This window comes from Cyrtonyx montezumae, unplaced genomic scaffold (assembly GCF_038088225.1).
Source record: "Cyrtonyx montezumae isolate F1298 unplaced genomic scaffold, pur_monq_1.0 scaffold_18, whole genome shotgun sequence".
In the NCBI taxonomy this organism is placed as follows: domain Eukaryota; kingdom Metazoa; phylum Chordata; class Aves; order Galliformes; family Odontophoridae; genus Cyrtonyx; species Cyrtonyx montezumae.
In genome coordinates, this window is record NW_027071914.1 from 8,716,686 (window position 1) to 8,732,005 (window position 15,320).

General features: G+C 48.4%; 2 protein-coding genes across 2 annotated transcripts; both read left to right on the top strand.

Annotated features, from left to right (window-relative positions):
• Positions 1–832: 832 nt before the first annotated feature.
• Positions 833–5,519, top strand: RPL26L1 (ribosomal protein L26 like 1). The gene is made up of 4 exons (XM_065734579.1): positions 833–885; positions 2,043–2,215; positions 2,858–2,998; positions 5,348–5,519. The coding sequence occupies exons 2-4, from the start codon at positions 2,048–2,050 to the stop codon at positions 5,474–5,476; spliced, it is 438 nt and encodes a 145-aa protein (XP_065590651.1). The 5' UTR covers positions 833–885; positions 2,043–2,047; the 3' UTR covers positions 5,477–5,519.
• An 812-nt stretch (positions 5,520–6,331) lies between these two features.
• ATP6V0E1 (ATPase H+ transporting V0 subunit e1) lies at positions 6,332–14,890 on the top strand. The gene is made up of 4 exons (XM_065734561.1): positions 6,332–6,490; positions 8,053–8,100; positions 11,510–11,647; positions 14,380–14,890. The coding sequence occupies exons 1-3, from the start codon at positions 6,387–6,389 to the stop codon at positions 11,601–11,603; spliced, it is 246 nt and encodes an 81-aa protein (XP_065590633.1). The 5' UTR covers positions 6,332–6,386; the 3' UTR covers positions 11,604–11,647; positions 14,380–14,890.
• Positions 14,891–15,320: the final 430 nt, after the last annotated feature.

The window sequence follows — 15,320 nt, forward strand, 5'->3', positions numbered from 1 at the left end:
TGGTTTGTTTTTAATTATTATTTCAATGAAATTCGCATTATCACACAATGAAATCACTTCAGGCCAGGTTTCACCCTGTCGAAAGTTGCCACGAGGCTCTGTTGTAATCAGTACTGAGTCATGTCTGGACATCCAGTGCTGGGTTTGAACAGCACCAAGTGTCCTAACCTCTCCTTATTATTTATTTCTTTGATTGAGGTGTGTGGATTGTGCTTGGAGCTTGGCTTCACTCGGTGCTTAAGTAACCCCCTTTTGTCCTCCCTCTCTTTAATTTCCTTTTAGCCTTGCTTCACAAAGTATTTAGAAACACATTGAGACAATTAGCAGACAATTGAGACAATTAAGTACCAAAATGTTCCTCGCAATGAATTTGGGCTCCATTTGATGCCATCTGGGATGGCTCCTGCCTGCTCTGGGAACCCAGTCCTCCCCGAGGTGCTGTGCTGCTTTCCCCTGGGGGTGGTTTGGGCCCAACAGCACCTCCTGCCATGAAATTATTTCCTTGAAAATAAATCAACTTGTGCCCAGGACGAACAGCGAAGTAATCGCTCGGTACCTGTCAGGAGCACCGGCAGTGTGCGCAGGTACGTTGCGTGGTGAAGGCGATGGTGATAATGACAGCGCACACGGTTGCAGGGAAGCTACAGCAATGGGAGTCTGAGCTGAAAAAATTGAATCCGAGTGATTTCCAGGAGCGTGCCCGGGTGTGTACCGGGCGGGGATGCCGGCTGGGAGCCCGCAGGGCCGGCCGGGTACCAGCAGCACCGCCCCCTGCGCAGTTGACCTCCGGCCGCAAGGGGGCGCAGCCGGCTCCGGCGCCCGCTTTCGGAAGCGGAAGGAGTTCACGCTCCTTTTTCCGGGTGTCCGGCGCGGCGGCGGCAGCGGGTGAGCTTTCCGTGCCCGGGCCGCTCCTTGCCAATCCGTCGCCATCCTGCGCGGGGCGGCCCCGAGCTGTTCCCCGGTGCCTGAGGCGTGGTGGGGGCTCCGCGGCGGCCCTGGCGGGGCTCGATCGAGGAAGCGGGAGGGGGACGGGAGAGAGCTCGGTCGCCTCGGGCCTCATTGCTGCCGCCGGGCGGCCCGAGCCTTCCCGGGGCTGTCGGTGCGGGGAATGGGTCGGGCCGCGCTTGGCGCCTCCGGGGGAGGGCTCCGCGGGCGGATCCGGCACGCCGCGGCCTGCAGTCAGTGCCGGTTCGGGCTGCAGACTCCGTATAGATGTCGCTCTCCTCTGACGCGTTCTTTGCTGATGGGTGATTCAATTGAAGCGGTGCGCGCGGCCGCCTCTGGTCTAGGTTTGCAGAGTTGCGGCGTGCTGTGCAGCCTGGCTCGTGTGGCTGAGCGGAAGCACCCGGTGCTGCCTGTGTCAGTTGGGTGTAGCTGTCACAGGCCAGCGCTGAGGCCATTAGGAGTTGGACAGGACCAGGTGTGCCCTGTTACACACTGCAAGGTCTGGTGTTACGTGTTATTAGGGAACCCTAAGCTTTGTGAGTGTCGTGCCAGTTTGAAATACACGTTCACTTCTTAAAGCAGACGTACAGTAGTGTGAAATTGAATTTTAGATTTGAGGAAGAATATTTTTCTCAGAAAGAGTGGTCAGGCACTGGAATGGCCTGCCTGGGGAGGTGGTTGAGGCACCATCCCTCGCGCTGTTCAAGAAGCGTTTAGATGAGGTGCTAAGGGATTTGGTTTAGTAGTTGGGTAGGGATGGTTGGACTAGATGATCTTGTAGGTCCTTTCCAACCTAATGTACCTATGAAATTAGCAGCACTCAGTCAGCTGTCCTGACTTGTGACTACAGGGAGCTTTGTTATACAGAAAAACGGTCTCGTGTGCACACAGACACATTTGTCAGTTCACAGTCACTCATGGAGGGCTTAAAAAAGAATGCAGGTTTGAAATCTAAATTGAACAGGTATACAAACTGGGAATGAGAATCAAAGTGTTAAACTCAGTTAAAAAACATTTTTAAGTTTTAGTTTACTTTGTGTGCATGGATGATAAGCGTAAGGTACAAGTCTCTCTAACGGCTGCTTTTCTTCCTGCAGCCAAAATGAAGTTCAATCCATTTGTGACCTCAGACCGCAGCAAGAACCGCAAACGGCACTTCAATGCTCCTTCCCACATTCGGAGGAAAATCATGTCCTCCCCGCTCTCCAAGGAGCTGAGGCAGAAATACAACGTGCGCTCTATGCCCATCCGGAAGGACGATGAAGTCCAGGTAGCTGTGCTGCCTTTCTCGTGTGTCATACTGTCACGCTTTAGGTTTCAGCCATATTTTGGTTTTTAGGACCAACTGAGGTTGATCACAGAACTTTATCACAGCTGTTGCAAGAGTAATAGTTGATGTAGTCATAGATTTGTCCTGTTATGTATTTCTCACATCAGTGAGCTGGAAGAGAAGAGAAGCACAAATTGCTAGAAGCTGTGCTATATGTGTTGGTTATCACTCTGGATTAAAGGTTCTGGGCAATAAAGCACAAAAAAAAAAAAAGTTTATTTATAGACTTATTTGCTACTTGTGATATGGGAAAGGTCAGATTAGAGAGCAGCTCAAGTGGTCTTTTTGTTTAAAAAAATATAATAGAGGAAAAATTAAGATGAAAATCTCTTTGTCTTCCTGGTTGAAATGATTTGAAGTAGGTTGATGAGAGATTACTGCAGGCTGAATGAGGTTCTGATCCATTTCCATGGTCACTTGAATTGTCTGTTAGTATGCATCTTCCTGACACAGAGTTTGCAGTTCAGCCTGTGTAGTTCTGGTTTTCTGTTAGGATGCTTACATTGCTCTTTAAGGTCTGATATTTGCTACAGGACTATTTTGGATATACTGGGACAGAATACTTCCTGTCTCCTTGTTTAGGTTGTGCGGGGACATTACAAAGGGCAGCAGATTGGCAAGGTGGTCCAGGTGTACAGGAAAAAGTACGTCATCTACATCGAGCGTGTTCAGCGTGAGAAGGCCAACGGCACAACTGTCCACGTGGGAATCCACCCCAGCAAGGTACGGTGTGTGGAGTGAGCTCTGCAGGGCATGAAGGGACCTCGCTGGCAAACAGGAACTGCAGCTGGCATGGGTAGAACCTGGCTGCTGCACGTGGAATGATGGATTGAGATCGCTTGGGGTGCATGTTAGTAATCGAGGAAATTGTAATGTCATGCTAGAGGAGAGGTAATGGTTGGGAGCAGGAGCTTTCTGAGGGTTATTTGGTGGAGAAATTGACACAAACTGTAGAATGTTCCAACAGCACTTTTTGATGAGGTTTGAGTTCCTAAAGCACAGGTGGTTTTTTAAATGGGTTGTTTAGGGGATACAATCTTATATCTTTGCTAAATGGCATTTGCACTGATGAAGGAAGTGTTTGAAATGTTTAAATAGGTGCTCAGAATGGTGATTTGTTCTTGTGACTGTTGTGCACTAATCTTGTCTGAATCCAGTTTCAGCCTGGAGTGATTTCACAGAGTCACAGAATCATCAAAGTTGGACAAGACTCTTAAGATGATTTAGTCCAAATGTGCACCTGTCACCAGCATTTCCCACTGACCATGTCCCTCAGTGCCACATCTGTTTGGTTCTTGAACACCTCCAAGGACAGTGACTCAGTCACCTCCTTAGGCAGCCTGTGCCAACACTGCCGCGCTTTCAGAGAAGACGTTTTTCATAATACACAACCAAACCTCCCCTGGTGCAAATTGAGGCCATCCCTCTTGTCCTGTCACTAATTAGAAGGGAGCAGAGGCCAGCCCCCATCTCACCACAACCTCCTTTCAGGCAGTTACAGAAAGCAGTAAGGTCTCCTCTGAGCCTCTAAACAGTCCCAGCTCCTTCAGCCACTCCTCATAAAGCCTGTGCTCCAGACCACTAGCAGCTTTATTGTACTTCTCTGGACACGTTGTGTTTCTTGTATTGAGGGGCCCAAAGCTGAACGCAGTAGTTGAGGTGTGGATTCAGCAGAGCTGAGTACAGGGGAACAAGCACCTCCTTGCTCCTGCTGGCAGTGCTATTTCTGATCCAAGCCAGGATGCCATTGGCCCTCTTGGCCACCTGGGCACATTGCTGGCTCACGTGCAGCCGAGCTTCCACCAACACCCCCATGTTCCTTCCATGCAGCCTTCCAGCTGCTGCCTGGGGTGGTGCCTGAGGTGCAGGACCCAGCACTTGGCTTTGGTGAACTTCATCCCTTTGGCCTCAGCCCAGCCATCCTGCAATGTTTACAGTCTTTACAGTTAATGAAAACCTGGCAAAGCCTGTTAAGATTGTAACAGTAAATCATTTCAAAGTGAGCAGAAAACCTAGCCAAAAACCTGGTTTGAAGCAGATGAAACTAGCGTGCTTCAGACCTGTCATGTGAGCATGTATATTGAAGTGCTGGTTGTAACAGGTTCTCTAATCAGGTTTTGTTACTTAGGGGGAGAACAGAATGATTCCAAAACAACAGTGGCCTGTGTACAGTAATAACATTGGAGGTACAAGGTGACATTGTGATGGAACCAGTGTATATATAATTGGATATTACTTCTGTGGGTTTGTGCTGCTCCTTCATTTCTGTCAATGCTCTCCTGCACTGGAAATGAGACTTTAAAGAAGCTTTGTATGAAGATTGTAGTTACTAATGCAAGGGCAATGTGTTGTTGCAATCTTGCAGTGGGATGAGATAGGCAGGAATTAATGGGAGTTAATTCCTGAGAGCATGCTGTACTGTGGAGCTAACCAGGAGCACTCAGCTGTACCAAAGCCTGCGTGGATTTCTAGGATTTGATTGCCTTGGTGTATTTTTGAAGTGTTCCTCAGGAACACAGAGTATTTCCTTGCCAGTTTTGTGGGCAGAGAAAGAACTGAAGGATGCCCAGGGGCTGAAAATCAGTTTTGATACAAACTCATTAAGGATCGTTATGGTCTGCACAAATTATCTTCTGTCTGGCCATGTTCTGTTATAATCAGCTGCCCACGTTCAGCTGATGAATAGCAGGTCCTGTTCACAAAGGTGATGGCCTCGTGTGAGCCAGAGGTGTGTGAACTTTGTGTTGTTCACTGTAGTTAAGGCAGATGGATTGCTGATGCCGAGCAGTGCTGCAGTGATGTGATGGTGACCAGCAGCAGCATGCAGCCTGCTTTTCCAGCATTCCAGTGTTGTTTAAATTAAAACACGGACAAATAAAAGTAATCTTAGATTCATTTCGCTTGGAAAAGGCCCTTAAAATCAAGTCCACAACTGAACCACGTCCCCACGTCTCTCAGATACCTCCAGGAGCAGGGAAGCTGTGAAAGCTGCAGGCACTTCAGCCCAGCAGAGTGAGGCAGCCCTGTTAGCACTGCTGTGCCTGTAATGCTGAATTCCTTCCCCTCCTCTAGGTGGTGATCACAAGGCTAAAACTGGACAAAGATCGCAAGAAGATCTTGGAGCGCAAAGCAAAGTCTCGCCAGGTTGGCAAGGAGAAGGGCAAATACAAGGAGGAAACGATTGAAAAGATGCAAGAGTAGATGGTTTTCTATTTGGCACCATTAAAGAACTGCTAAAATTGAACCTGTTGTTGCGTGTCTCCTTTAGGAAGTTTTGATGCAGGATGTCTGGTCAGCGCTGAAATATTCTCTCATGTTTTAAACGTGGCTATTTCAGAAATGCTTTGTGAGCCCCTCTTCCTCCTGAAAACACCTCTTCCACACGGAGGTGTGGTTTTGCTGCCGTTCGGTGGTACAGTCCTGAAAGCACACATGACACACATGAGCAGGTGTGTGTGTCTGTCTTCTCACTCAGAAACGCCCACAGTGTATAATGAACGTGTTAATTCTGCATGTGCTTCATAGCTGACCTTTCAATTGAAGAAAGCTGTTCCTGGCCGTGCATCTTTTCATGTCGTCCTCTGGAGTTACGCTTTAGGAGTCGGCTGAGCACGTTGTGCCCCACCACTTGCACCGGGGTCCCTTACCAGCGCCCCAAGGAGGGCTGCGGGGCTGTGCTTCGGGAAAGGGAAGTGGCGAAGGGCCCGGCGCTGCCGGTGTGCGCCCTTCAGAGCCGCCGCACTGCGGCACAGTGAGAGCAGCCCTACAGTCAGCCGAGCTCTGCGTGCTCGGACGGCCAGCAGAGCGGCTGCGCTCGCACGTGGAAGTCTTTTCCTAGCATTCGCGTGATGGCTGCTCTGTCACGCCTGTCTGGAACGCCGTTTGCTTTCCGTGGGACCGGCAGCTCTCGTCCCGCGCTGCTCCGTCGCTCATTCGCCTTTAACCCCGGGCATTGCCGCCCGCCGGAAGCCCCGCCCCCGTGCGCTGCTGACAGCACCGCCTCGCGCTCGGGTGACGTAGCGGCAGCTGATTGGTCGGCGGCGGGGTGGGCGGGGCTCCGCTCTGAGCCGCCGGGAAGGGGCGGCCCCCTCCGCTCCGCCGCAGCCCCGCCATGGCGTACGGTGGCCTGACGGTGCCCATCATCGTCATGACCGTCTTCTGGGGGGTGGTCGGCGGCGTCCTGCCGTGGCTCGTGCCCAAGGGGCCCAACCGCGGGTGAGTGGCCGGCGGGACCCTGGTTCCCCATAACCGCGGCCGTGCCGGGCTCGGGCCGCCCCGTTCGCGCGCCCGTAGCGGGGCCTGGGCGGCCCTGCGGGCGCTACTTCCTCCTCCCTCGCGCTCCTGACCTTGGCCTTCCCGACCCGCAGCTCCGAGCGGGAGAGCCCGCGGGGCCTCGGGGCGAAGCGTCGGGCGGGGACTGCGCTGCGGCTGTGCGGCTCCGGCAGAAGGAGCCACGCTCTGTGCGTCTGTTTTCCCCAGGACGCAATGGCTTCTTGTCTCTTCTTCTCTCTGACATCCCTCTGCTCCGCAGGTACTAACGTCGCTTTCTCTCCGTTGTTTATCTAAACCCCTCCGTTCGGCTCTGCTGTTTGCTGCCTCTTTTGGAGCTGGAGTGGGTTTTGTGCCTTTTCTGCTCTCGGGAATGTCTTTCAAGTGTCTTCTAGGCGTGTCCTGAAGCGTTGGGAAGTAGGGAAGGGACGCCAGCAGATGATCTCGAGTTCTTCCCAGCTTTAATCATTAAACAAACGTGACTATAGCACTGCTGTCTCCTGATGCTGTAGTAACACTGTATAAGCTGGTAATTTTTCATCTTAGAGAAGAAAATCCAACCAGAGATGCCCCCAAAAAGCTGTTGGTTCATTTTCTAGCAGAAGTCAGTGTAGATCTTAAGTGGCCATTGGCTTTGCACTGCCTGGGTTGAAGTCTTCAGACAGCACCTGCTGCCTGTGGCACTGCCCATAGAGGGCTGCTCCTGGGGCCCTGCACAGGCTGTGCAGCTCTGTAGGCTCTGTTTGAAGCAGAGCAGTTGATTGTTGATGGAAAGTGTGGGAATTCTTTTAATCTATGTCAGGAAAGAGTTGGACATTGCTGTCCTAACAAGAGGTGTTGCTGCTGTTTGGGTGTGAGTGTGTAGAGGAAAAAGGAAAAAAACAACAGCAAAAAACCCCTCCATTTTCCTGCTGAGTTCCACAGGCTGCACAGAGCCCTCAGTATTAGAAAATCTCATTCCCTTCCCTCCCAGTTCAAGATGCAAAGCTGCAGATTCGCCTCTGTATCAGTCCCAGGAGCTGAGCTGCTTAACTGTTCCTTCTCACCTTAGTGGTGGTTTCTGTCTCAGTTTTCTTTCAGCAAGAAAGGAAATGCTGTTCCTGCAGACAAATCTGAGGGGGCTTTGAGGTGTTGTTTTGTTTACCAAAAAACCCACCAAACTTTTTGAGATTAAAAACTTCTGTAAGCAGTTTGGCAGATGGAGAAATCAGTTTACTGTTGGCATCAGAAAACCCAGCCTCAATAACTCGCTGGTGCAAATAGCTACAAGATGGAGCAAAGACACTGCGTAAGGTTTTCCTCCTGCTGTACTTCTGCCTGGCCAGGCTGTGTCAGCTGTGCCCAGCCCTGGCCTCTGAGCTCGCTCAGCTGGGAGAAGTCAGAGTGCTGATGTTGAGTCAGCTGCATGTGATCAAAGCAGAACTCATTCCTGGTGGTTATTCCTATGTACGTTGTGGTCAGTCATAACATGAGACCTAACCAGCTGTGTCTTTCCTTCCTTTCTGCAGTGTGATCAACACAATGCTGGTGACGTGTGCTGTTTGCTGCTATCTGTTGTAAGTATAAATAATGCTTTGCCTCTTAGTCAAGGAACCTTTCCATTGCATGAAATTTAGGAGGAAACTTGAGCAAGTTAGTCAGTGTTAGACACATGCTGTTGTTTGATGGCTCTTAGCTTTCTCTGTTCTGAAGTCCTCCAGTCCTGCTGAAGTAAATGTTTTTGTGGTGATGGAGGCTGCAGTAAAATAAACCCAAATCCTTCTTGATGTCCTCTGACACATGTGTTGAGCCAAATTTTACGTGCCAAGCAATTTGTCATGTGACTAATTTCTGTTAAAACGTGACCAGTGTGTTCTAAGGCTGCCTGCTTTCTCTGTGTGAAAATGAACTGACCTACTGGTGCTTCTTACGGTGATGTTTAAGTTTCTGTTTCTCACTGAGGTGTTTCCTGTGCTGTTTTAACAGAAATAGTGACCAAATTCCAAAATGCTCCAAGTTCAGGATTTGTTTTATGTTATTTTTGCCCTCGTTCTTTGCGGGTGGGTGGTGCCTGTGAAGTCAGGGCCCCGTGGTGGCCTCAGGATGATGGTGTGTCATTTGGCACAGAGCTCCTGAAGTATTCTGCTTCTCAGAGCAGTGATTTCTGCACTGAAGCAGATTTGTTCCCAGTCTCATGCCATCAGCGTGACGGATGATCTGCTTTCACCCGTCAGCTCCTCCATCTCCCCTGTTCATCCTGTGTGCTGCGACCTGGCTTCCATGTTTCCTTTCTCCTCCTCAGTTACACCATGAAAGAGAAGAAGCAGCAGGATCTTAATAGACCATCAATAACGACACCCAACCATAATGCAAATCACTCCAAAAATAATGCCTGCTGTTTATTGCCACAGAAACAACAGTAGCTACAGATAACACAGTAACACTCGGATAGAGCAAAGGCTCAGCTACAAAGCTGTTTCTCAGTGTGGCCACTGAGCATGCCAGCAGTGAACAAGAACATGCATTTTGGAGGACTCGGACTCTTTAAACTGTTTTTTTAAAGTCAGTCACGTTCACCTTGCAGGTATTTCTGTATTTAGATGTAAGGGGTCATTCTGAATACGTTGATCACGTGGTATTAATTTGCTTACTGTGTGCAGAGGTTTTCCACGGGCCAGTGTGTGATCTGCGTACAGATGATGTGCCCAGCACCTTCTGAAGGAGAACATAACAAGCCTCAGGAATCTGATAAAAGAGAAATCTGAGTGTATGGAGTTATTGCTGCAGAAATCCTGGGTTACACTGTGTTGTGAGGTGCTGTTAGTCTCAGTCTGTTTTGCTGTTTACAAAGCAGTGCCTGAAGCAGTGCTGTGATGTTCTGCTAACAGAGGACAGGATGTCTGAGAAGTGATATGCTTTGCTTCTGATTCATAGAGGATTAAAACATGCTTGCCCGATCTGACATTTAAACAGAGATAACAGGACCTTAATTTGTAACACACAGCACAGACAGATGGCAGTTATGGCAGAAAGACCTTTCAGAAGTCTTTCTGGTAGAACAGAAGGGACTTTAATTTCCTTGTACGAGCCAGGTAATTAACAGTAGCGGTTGTAACTGGTATCTGGCAGAGCTGAAGGACCTGTGGGTGGTATGAATGCCATACCTGATTTTAGCAGCTCTGGAACATGAGCTGTTGCATGCTGAGGGTCGCTTTGTTTCACTTTGAGCGCTGCGTTTTGTGTTGTGTTGTCATGATAAACTGCTGTGCAGAGCAGGTTGCTTAAGCAGTCTGTAGGGAGAGCTCTTCCCTGGCTTATCTCCAGTGCTGGGGAGCCACAGGGCTCAGTGCCTGTGCCTTCAGCCCTTCGGTGCCAGCAGTGCGGGGAGGAGGCGTGTGCTATTGCCCTGCAGTGCTGCTATGGCTCAGAGCTCGGGCATCCAGCACAGCCCCCACAGATTGCTTCTGGGAAGTGCCCGGTGCTTGCCTGCAGCGTGGCTGTGCAGCTGGGTCATGCTGATATTCCCAATGTGCTTCCAGCTCATTTATTTCACAGCCGTGCTGTGCTGATCTTTGGAGGCATGGAGAGGTGAGAGATTGGTGCACTGAGTTCCTTCCTTCGGTACAGCGGGGAAGAGAATAATGTGCTTTAACAGGCTTTTGGTGTTCCTGTCCTCCTCCCACTGCTGTTCTCTCAGGACACCGCAGGCAGATGGCACAGTGCTCTGGCACCCCTTTCTTCTGCCTCTAATTAACCATTGCAAAATAAATTCCGTGTGATTTTCAAGAGCTAATTTGCTTTTACCTCAATAGCAAACCTGAAGGATGCCAGCCTGGCAGCTGCTGGCTGTTCTGTGGGTACCTTGCTGCTGCTGCAGCTGCTGTGTGACTGCTGCCGTGTATTGCCAAGTTTGCATGGCTGATAGACCGCTGCAGGAGTTAGCAGGAGTCCTAATCTGTGCAAAACTAAAAGCAGCATAGCAAATAAATATTTGTCAGCTGTCAGAGGATGGGTGCGTTTTCTTTAAGTCTGGCCATCCTTGCCTGTGGCTGTTCCAGCCTCCTCCCAGCTGACCTGCACCTCTTTGCTGGTCAGAGCATCAAGGTTTGCGTGGAATTTTCCATGACTGCCTGAGCACTCTGATACATTTGTGGCAGCTCCCATTACAAAGCCGCTCTGCTTTTTCTCCTCCTTAGAAAGCGTTCTAGAAATAGCAGACAGATGAGCCAGTGTGTGCACTAAATGTGTTTATACAGTTAGTATTTAATGTAGATTTAAATCCGTGCAAGCATTCACGGCCCTTTCTGAACCTTGTAATATTTACAAAGCAAATGTATCTTGTATCAGTGGAGTATTTCTTTCTGTTTAGCTTCCCTGGATGTTTTCCACGGGCTGCATTCCTCTTGTTCTGGGTGGTGGCCGTGGCTCCTGCAGTGTTGCTTTGTGAGCTGCTCGGATGCCAGGATCCCTGGCTCTGACTGTCGGGGTTTGTCACACTGATTGATGATTATTTTTTGTTCCCATGTGTTCTCTGAGTACTCCTGCTCCAGGCTTGCTGGGGAGGTCTGCAGTGCACTGAAAATGGTGGTAAATGGGAGAGTAGTTATCTCGTATATATATATTTTTTTGTCCTTTAGAGGATGCTTCAAAGGCAGTAAGAAAAGGGTCAATTCTGTTATGTTTCTATGTTCTGAATCCATACGTCTCGTATGTTTCCTGGGGAAGGAAAAGTACATTGGAGAAATGCTGCCAGGTGGTTCTGTGTTGCTGCAGGCTGACCAGGACCACTTGTGTCAGGCGTGCAGTGGTCTTCATCGACAGAATGTGGTGTGTGCATGAGCTGGAGCACAACTTTGCTCTGAGGCTGTACCTTCCACAATACTGTTTTCCCCACTGATAGTACGTGTGTTTGGCCCAGCCTTCCCTGTACCATAAGCTGTGCACTTCAGCTGATGTTCTCTCTCGGGTTGTTTGGTTGTCTTGCAGTTGGCTGATTGCGATTCTGGCTCAGCTCAACCCCCTCTTTGGGCCACAGCTAAGCAACGATACAATCTGGTACCTTAAAGTTCACTGGCCTTAAGGATGGCAGTCCCCTGCTGCTCTGTGCTGCACTGCCCTGACCAGGTGAGTACGGTCAGATCTGTTGGCACTTTTGGAGGGGTGCAGGAGATATCCCTCTTTCTAGAGACTGCAACCAAACAGATGTTGGCTGTTAATTTTGGCCAGATGCTATGAGAAGCTCAGGCTGAATTCTTGTGCAGTTCCTGCCTCTGCTATTATGTCATGTGGTGTTGCTTTCAGTAAACAGGTGTGTGTAGGGAAGACACTACGTTTCTTCACCCTACCCGAGAATAACTGGGTGGGAGGCATTTTCCTGTTAACAGCTAGCATAAGTGCATTTCCTCGTTGTTACCCACGAAGCCCCTCCCCCAGGCAATCAGCCTCAGCTCCAAGAACCGATTCCCAGGGCAGAGTACAGTGTTGTCCATTCATTGGGGAAGTCTGAGTGAGAGCTGCAGCAGTGGTTCTCAGTCTCCCATCAATGCAGAGCACCAGCACCCAACCTGCAGGAGGCAGTTTTATTTCTAGTGGTGGTCTGGGCAGCTCATATTGCAGCTGAGCCTGCTGCTGGTCACCTGGTAGTGATGCTGGAATGCCACTGTGGCAGTTCTTGAGGCCTCTCCTGGTGACTTGCTCTGTATTAAAGCAGTGCAGTGACTTCAGGTATCTCTGTGAGGGCAGCACTTAGAATCAAACGTTCAAACAGAGGTTTTGTTGTGGAAAGAAGTACCCACGGTTTTAGTTCTTACGTCAGTAACACAAAGTAATTCAGCACACTTAGCTTTTTTTTGCCTGTCTGTCTCTGTGGGTTTTCTCCCACTTTTACAGTTGAATTGCCTACTCCTCTGCTCTTATTGCTTTAACTTTTGTTCACAGAAGTCCAGCAGCAGCAGACAAATGGCAATTGACATTATAGTTCAGTTAAATGCTGGCTGTAGAGCATTCTGTAAATCTACCCTGAAGCAAAGCTCCACAGCTCCAAAGCAGGATCCATCTGAGCTGTGGTAGCCTCAGTCTGTGGCATGTGTGTGTGTTTGCATCTGTTTTTAAGCAGCATGCAGAAGTTAAAGGTAGGTTTGATCCTGCTTCAGGCGGAGGCTGTGTTTAGGTATATCAGTCAAACTGAATTTCCCAGGTGTGTTTCCATTGCTCCTGTGTGTGTTAACACAAAATTAGTTAGCAGAAAGCAGTCTATTCTGGTACTGGGCACATAGATCCCTGAATCCCACAGTTCCCTGAGGCCTAAAATTGAACTGTGATTATTTGAACGAGTAGATGCTTTGGATTTTAAATGTGGGCTTATCTGGCTGATAGATGAACTGTGTGTTGCTCCCAGCAAAGACAAACAGGAGTTGGGTTACAGCATCTGTAGACTAAATGTCTGCAGAGGGGATCAGGGCTTACCCTGCTCTGCTCTCACCCCTTTGAAAGAAGCATTTCCCAGCGAGCTGGAATACATTTGCACTGAGGATGAGGGAACTGATACAGCTGGGGTGGACAGACATCGATGTGAGGACCTGACATTTTTAGACTTTCTGATGGAGAATTCAAGTTGTATGTAGTGCTCTTTGTGTACTATGAAGCAGTTTGATTTAATCTTAGATGTGTCTGGTTTCATTGACTTGAACTTTCATTTCATTCCAAAATTATTTACTTAGGAAAAAGAATGCTTTAAGGAAAAGTATATGATAATGTCTATTATTAGATACCATGTTTTTTCTTGTCTTGAGGTAGAAATAAGTAACTGCTGTCTGTGCAGTGCTCCATGGCTGTACTGGAATTACTCGTGCAGTTGTGGGTGAGCCTAGCTGCAAGGAGGGGCTGCAGCGTCTGGCGCTGCTGTGCCCTGCTGCACTTAAAGGCTCTGGATGAGTTTCTCACTAGACAGAAGCTGTCAGTTAGATAACATCTGAGGGAGTTGTGTTCTCTCTCTGACATTGCACAGCACTCCATAAATGCACCCACCATTTCTGTTTTTGACCAGTTATTTTTGGCTTAAGATGTGCTCTCACAGCGTCCAGTTGCCACGCTGTGTTCTTTTCTGCCTCCAGTCTCTCTCCCGCCTGAGTTGTGGATGGGTCACTATGGGCAGAGTGCAGTTAAAGAGAATGAAATGGTAACTACCAGGGAAGAGAAACTGTGTTTAAAAAGGAAGATAAGTATAAGCAAACCTGTTTCACTTCAGCAATAGAGCAGGCTGAAGAATGCCTGTGGGATGCTTACCACATCCTAGTGAGCAGTGCCTACAGATGCTGACTTGTTTGATCTTTCTCTGTGGTCACTATTCTTCTAATTTAAATGATATATGGCTGTCTACATAACCATGTTCATGTCTTGAAAGCAGTATGTAACAACATGCAGACTTTTTCAGCTGTGCTAAATATGGGTTGTAGCCTCTTTCCTTTTAATCAATGGGATGTAATGCCTGCTGTTATTCTGAGATTTGTCACTGCAGTCTGTATTCTCAGACCAGGAACTGCCTTTACGTGAGTGCAGGAAGGTCCCTCATGTAGGTGACTGGATGCTCTTACAGTAGACATATTTAAAGCTCTCTAGTGGTGTAATAGTTCTGCCAGCTTATAGAATAACTGAAGCTACATGCAGTAATTTCAGAAATTAAGCCATGAAGAGAACGAGGAAGTAGAGATTCGTCTTCTAAAATAAAGTACAGTTCTTAATAATAATTTTTAGTGCATTTTGGAATGCAAACAGTTTTGGATAACTCAACAATCAAGTCTTCAACTGGTAAATCACCTTCATGGAAGTGAGTAATTAAATTACTTTTTGCTTTGCAGGTAAAGAAGAGATTTCCTTCAGATGAAAAACTTCACAGATCCAAAGATGCCCTTAACATACCTGGTTGGATACCAGTCCTGCATTAATGCCTTAACACGTGTGTTGTGCTTCAGGTGGCTTGTTGAAAGCCCTCTATTTTTCCTACTCTACCATTTAACAGTGTGCCTAATCTAACTCCTATTCAGTACTGTATGTTTTTTATCTGTTAACTTCAGGTATGATTAAAGTTTCTAAAGTTTTTACAGGGGCACAGCCAGCTTCCCTGTGCACTTTACTCACTGTGTAGGAATGCTGTATCTCAGAGGTTTGTCTGTAGCTATTCATTCCTGTTCTGTTTGACTGCACTTGAAAAGAAATGTCTTGAAAATAAATGAAACTGTATAAGGAGAGCGAAACAGTGCTGCCACATGTTGATGGCATTTATTTTTTAAAAGGAGTTGTGGTTTTGGGAAATCTGGTCTTAAATTTCTCATACCCGGAAATAAAAGCAATGCTTTGCTTTATATGGAATGCTCTTGTGCCATGTTTAACTCTTCTGTTGTTTTATCTGTGCAGTAGTTAGCTGGGGGCTGCTGGTGAGCTGGAGGAGTGCACTGCTGCCTGTACCCACACTTCTTGGGTAGCATTAAAGCCAGGAACAAAATGACTGCTGAGGCCTGCAGGGAGCAGTGAGTGCTTCACTCAAAAGCCTCTGCTCCATGAGCTTCCCACTGTCTGATCCCAGAAGGGCTTAACAAGCAGAGTTGATGTGACTGGTTTGAAGGGAGTGTAAATAGTGGTTTGGATAGGAGATGAATTTACTCCCAGGCCTTCTTGGAGGATGCGTATAGCAGCAAGCAGTGGGGAGTGAGCAGAAGTCACAGCAGTGTGTTAGACTGATGCTGGTGGTGGGATGGCCGGCCAGTGTGGGGCACGTGGTGGGGCAGAGCCAGCACAGGGG

Coding starts and splice junctions, on each gene's coding strand:
- ATP6V0E1 (XM_065734561.1), top strand. CDS start 6,387: ATGGCGTACGGTGGCCTGACGGTGCCCATCATCGTCATGACCGTCTTC. Junction 6,491..8,052: donor CCCAAGGGGCCCAACCGCGG/GTGAGTGGCCGG, acceptor TCCTTTCTGCAG/TGTGATCAACACAATGCTGG. Junction 8,101..11,509: donor GCTGTTTGCTGCTATCTGTT/GTAAGTATAAAT, acceptor GTTGTCTTGCAG/TTGGCTGATTGCGATTCTGG.
- RPL26L1 (XM_065734579.1), top strand. CDS start 2,048: ATGAAGTTCAATCCATTTGTGACCTCAGACCGCAGCAAGAACCGCAAA. Junction 2,216..2,857: donor GGAAGGACGATGAAGTCCAG/GTAGCTGTGCTG, acceptor CTCCTTGTTTAG/GTTGTGCGGGGACATTACAA. Junction 2,999..5,347: donor TGGGAATCCACCCCAGCAAG/GTACGGTGTGTG, acceptor CCCCTCCTCTAG/GTGGTGATCACAAGGCTAAA.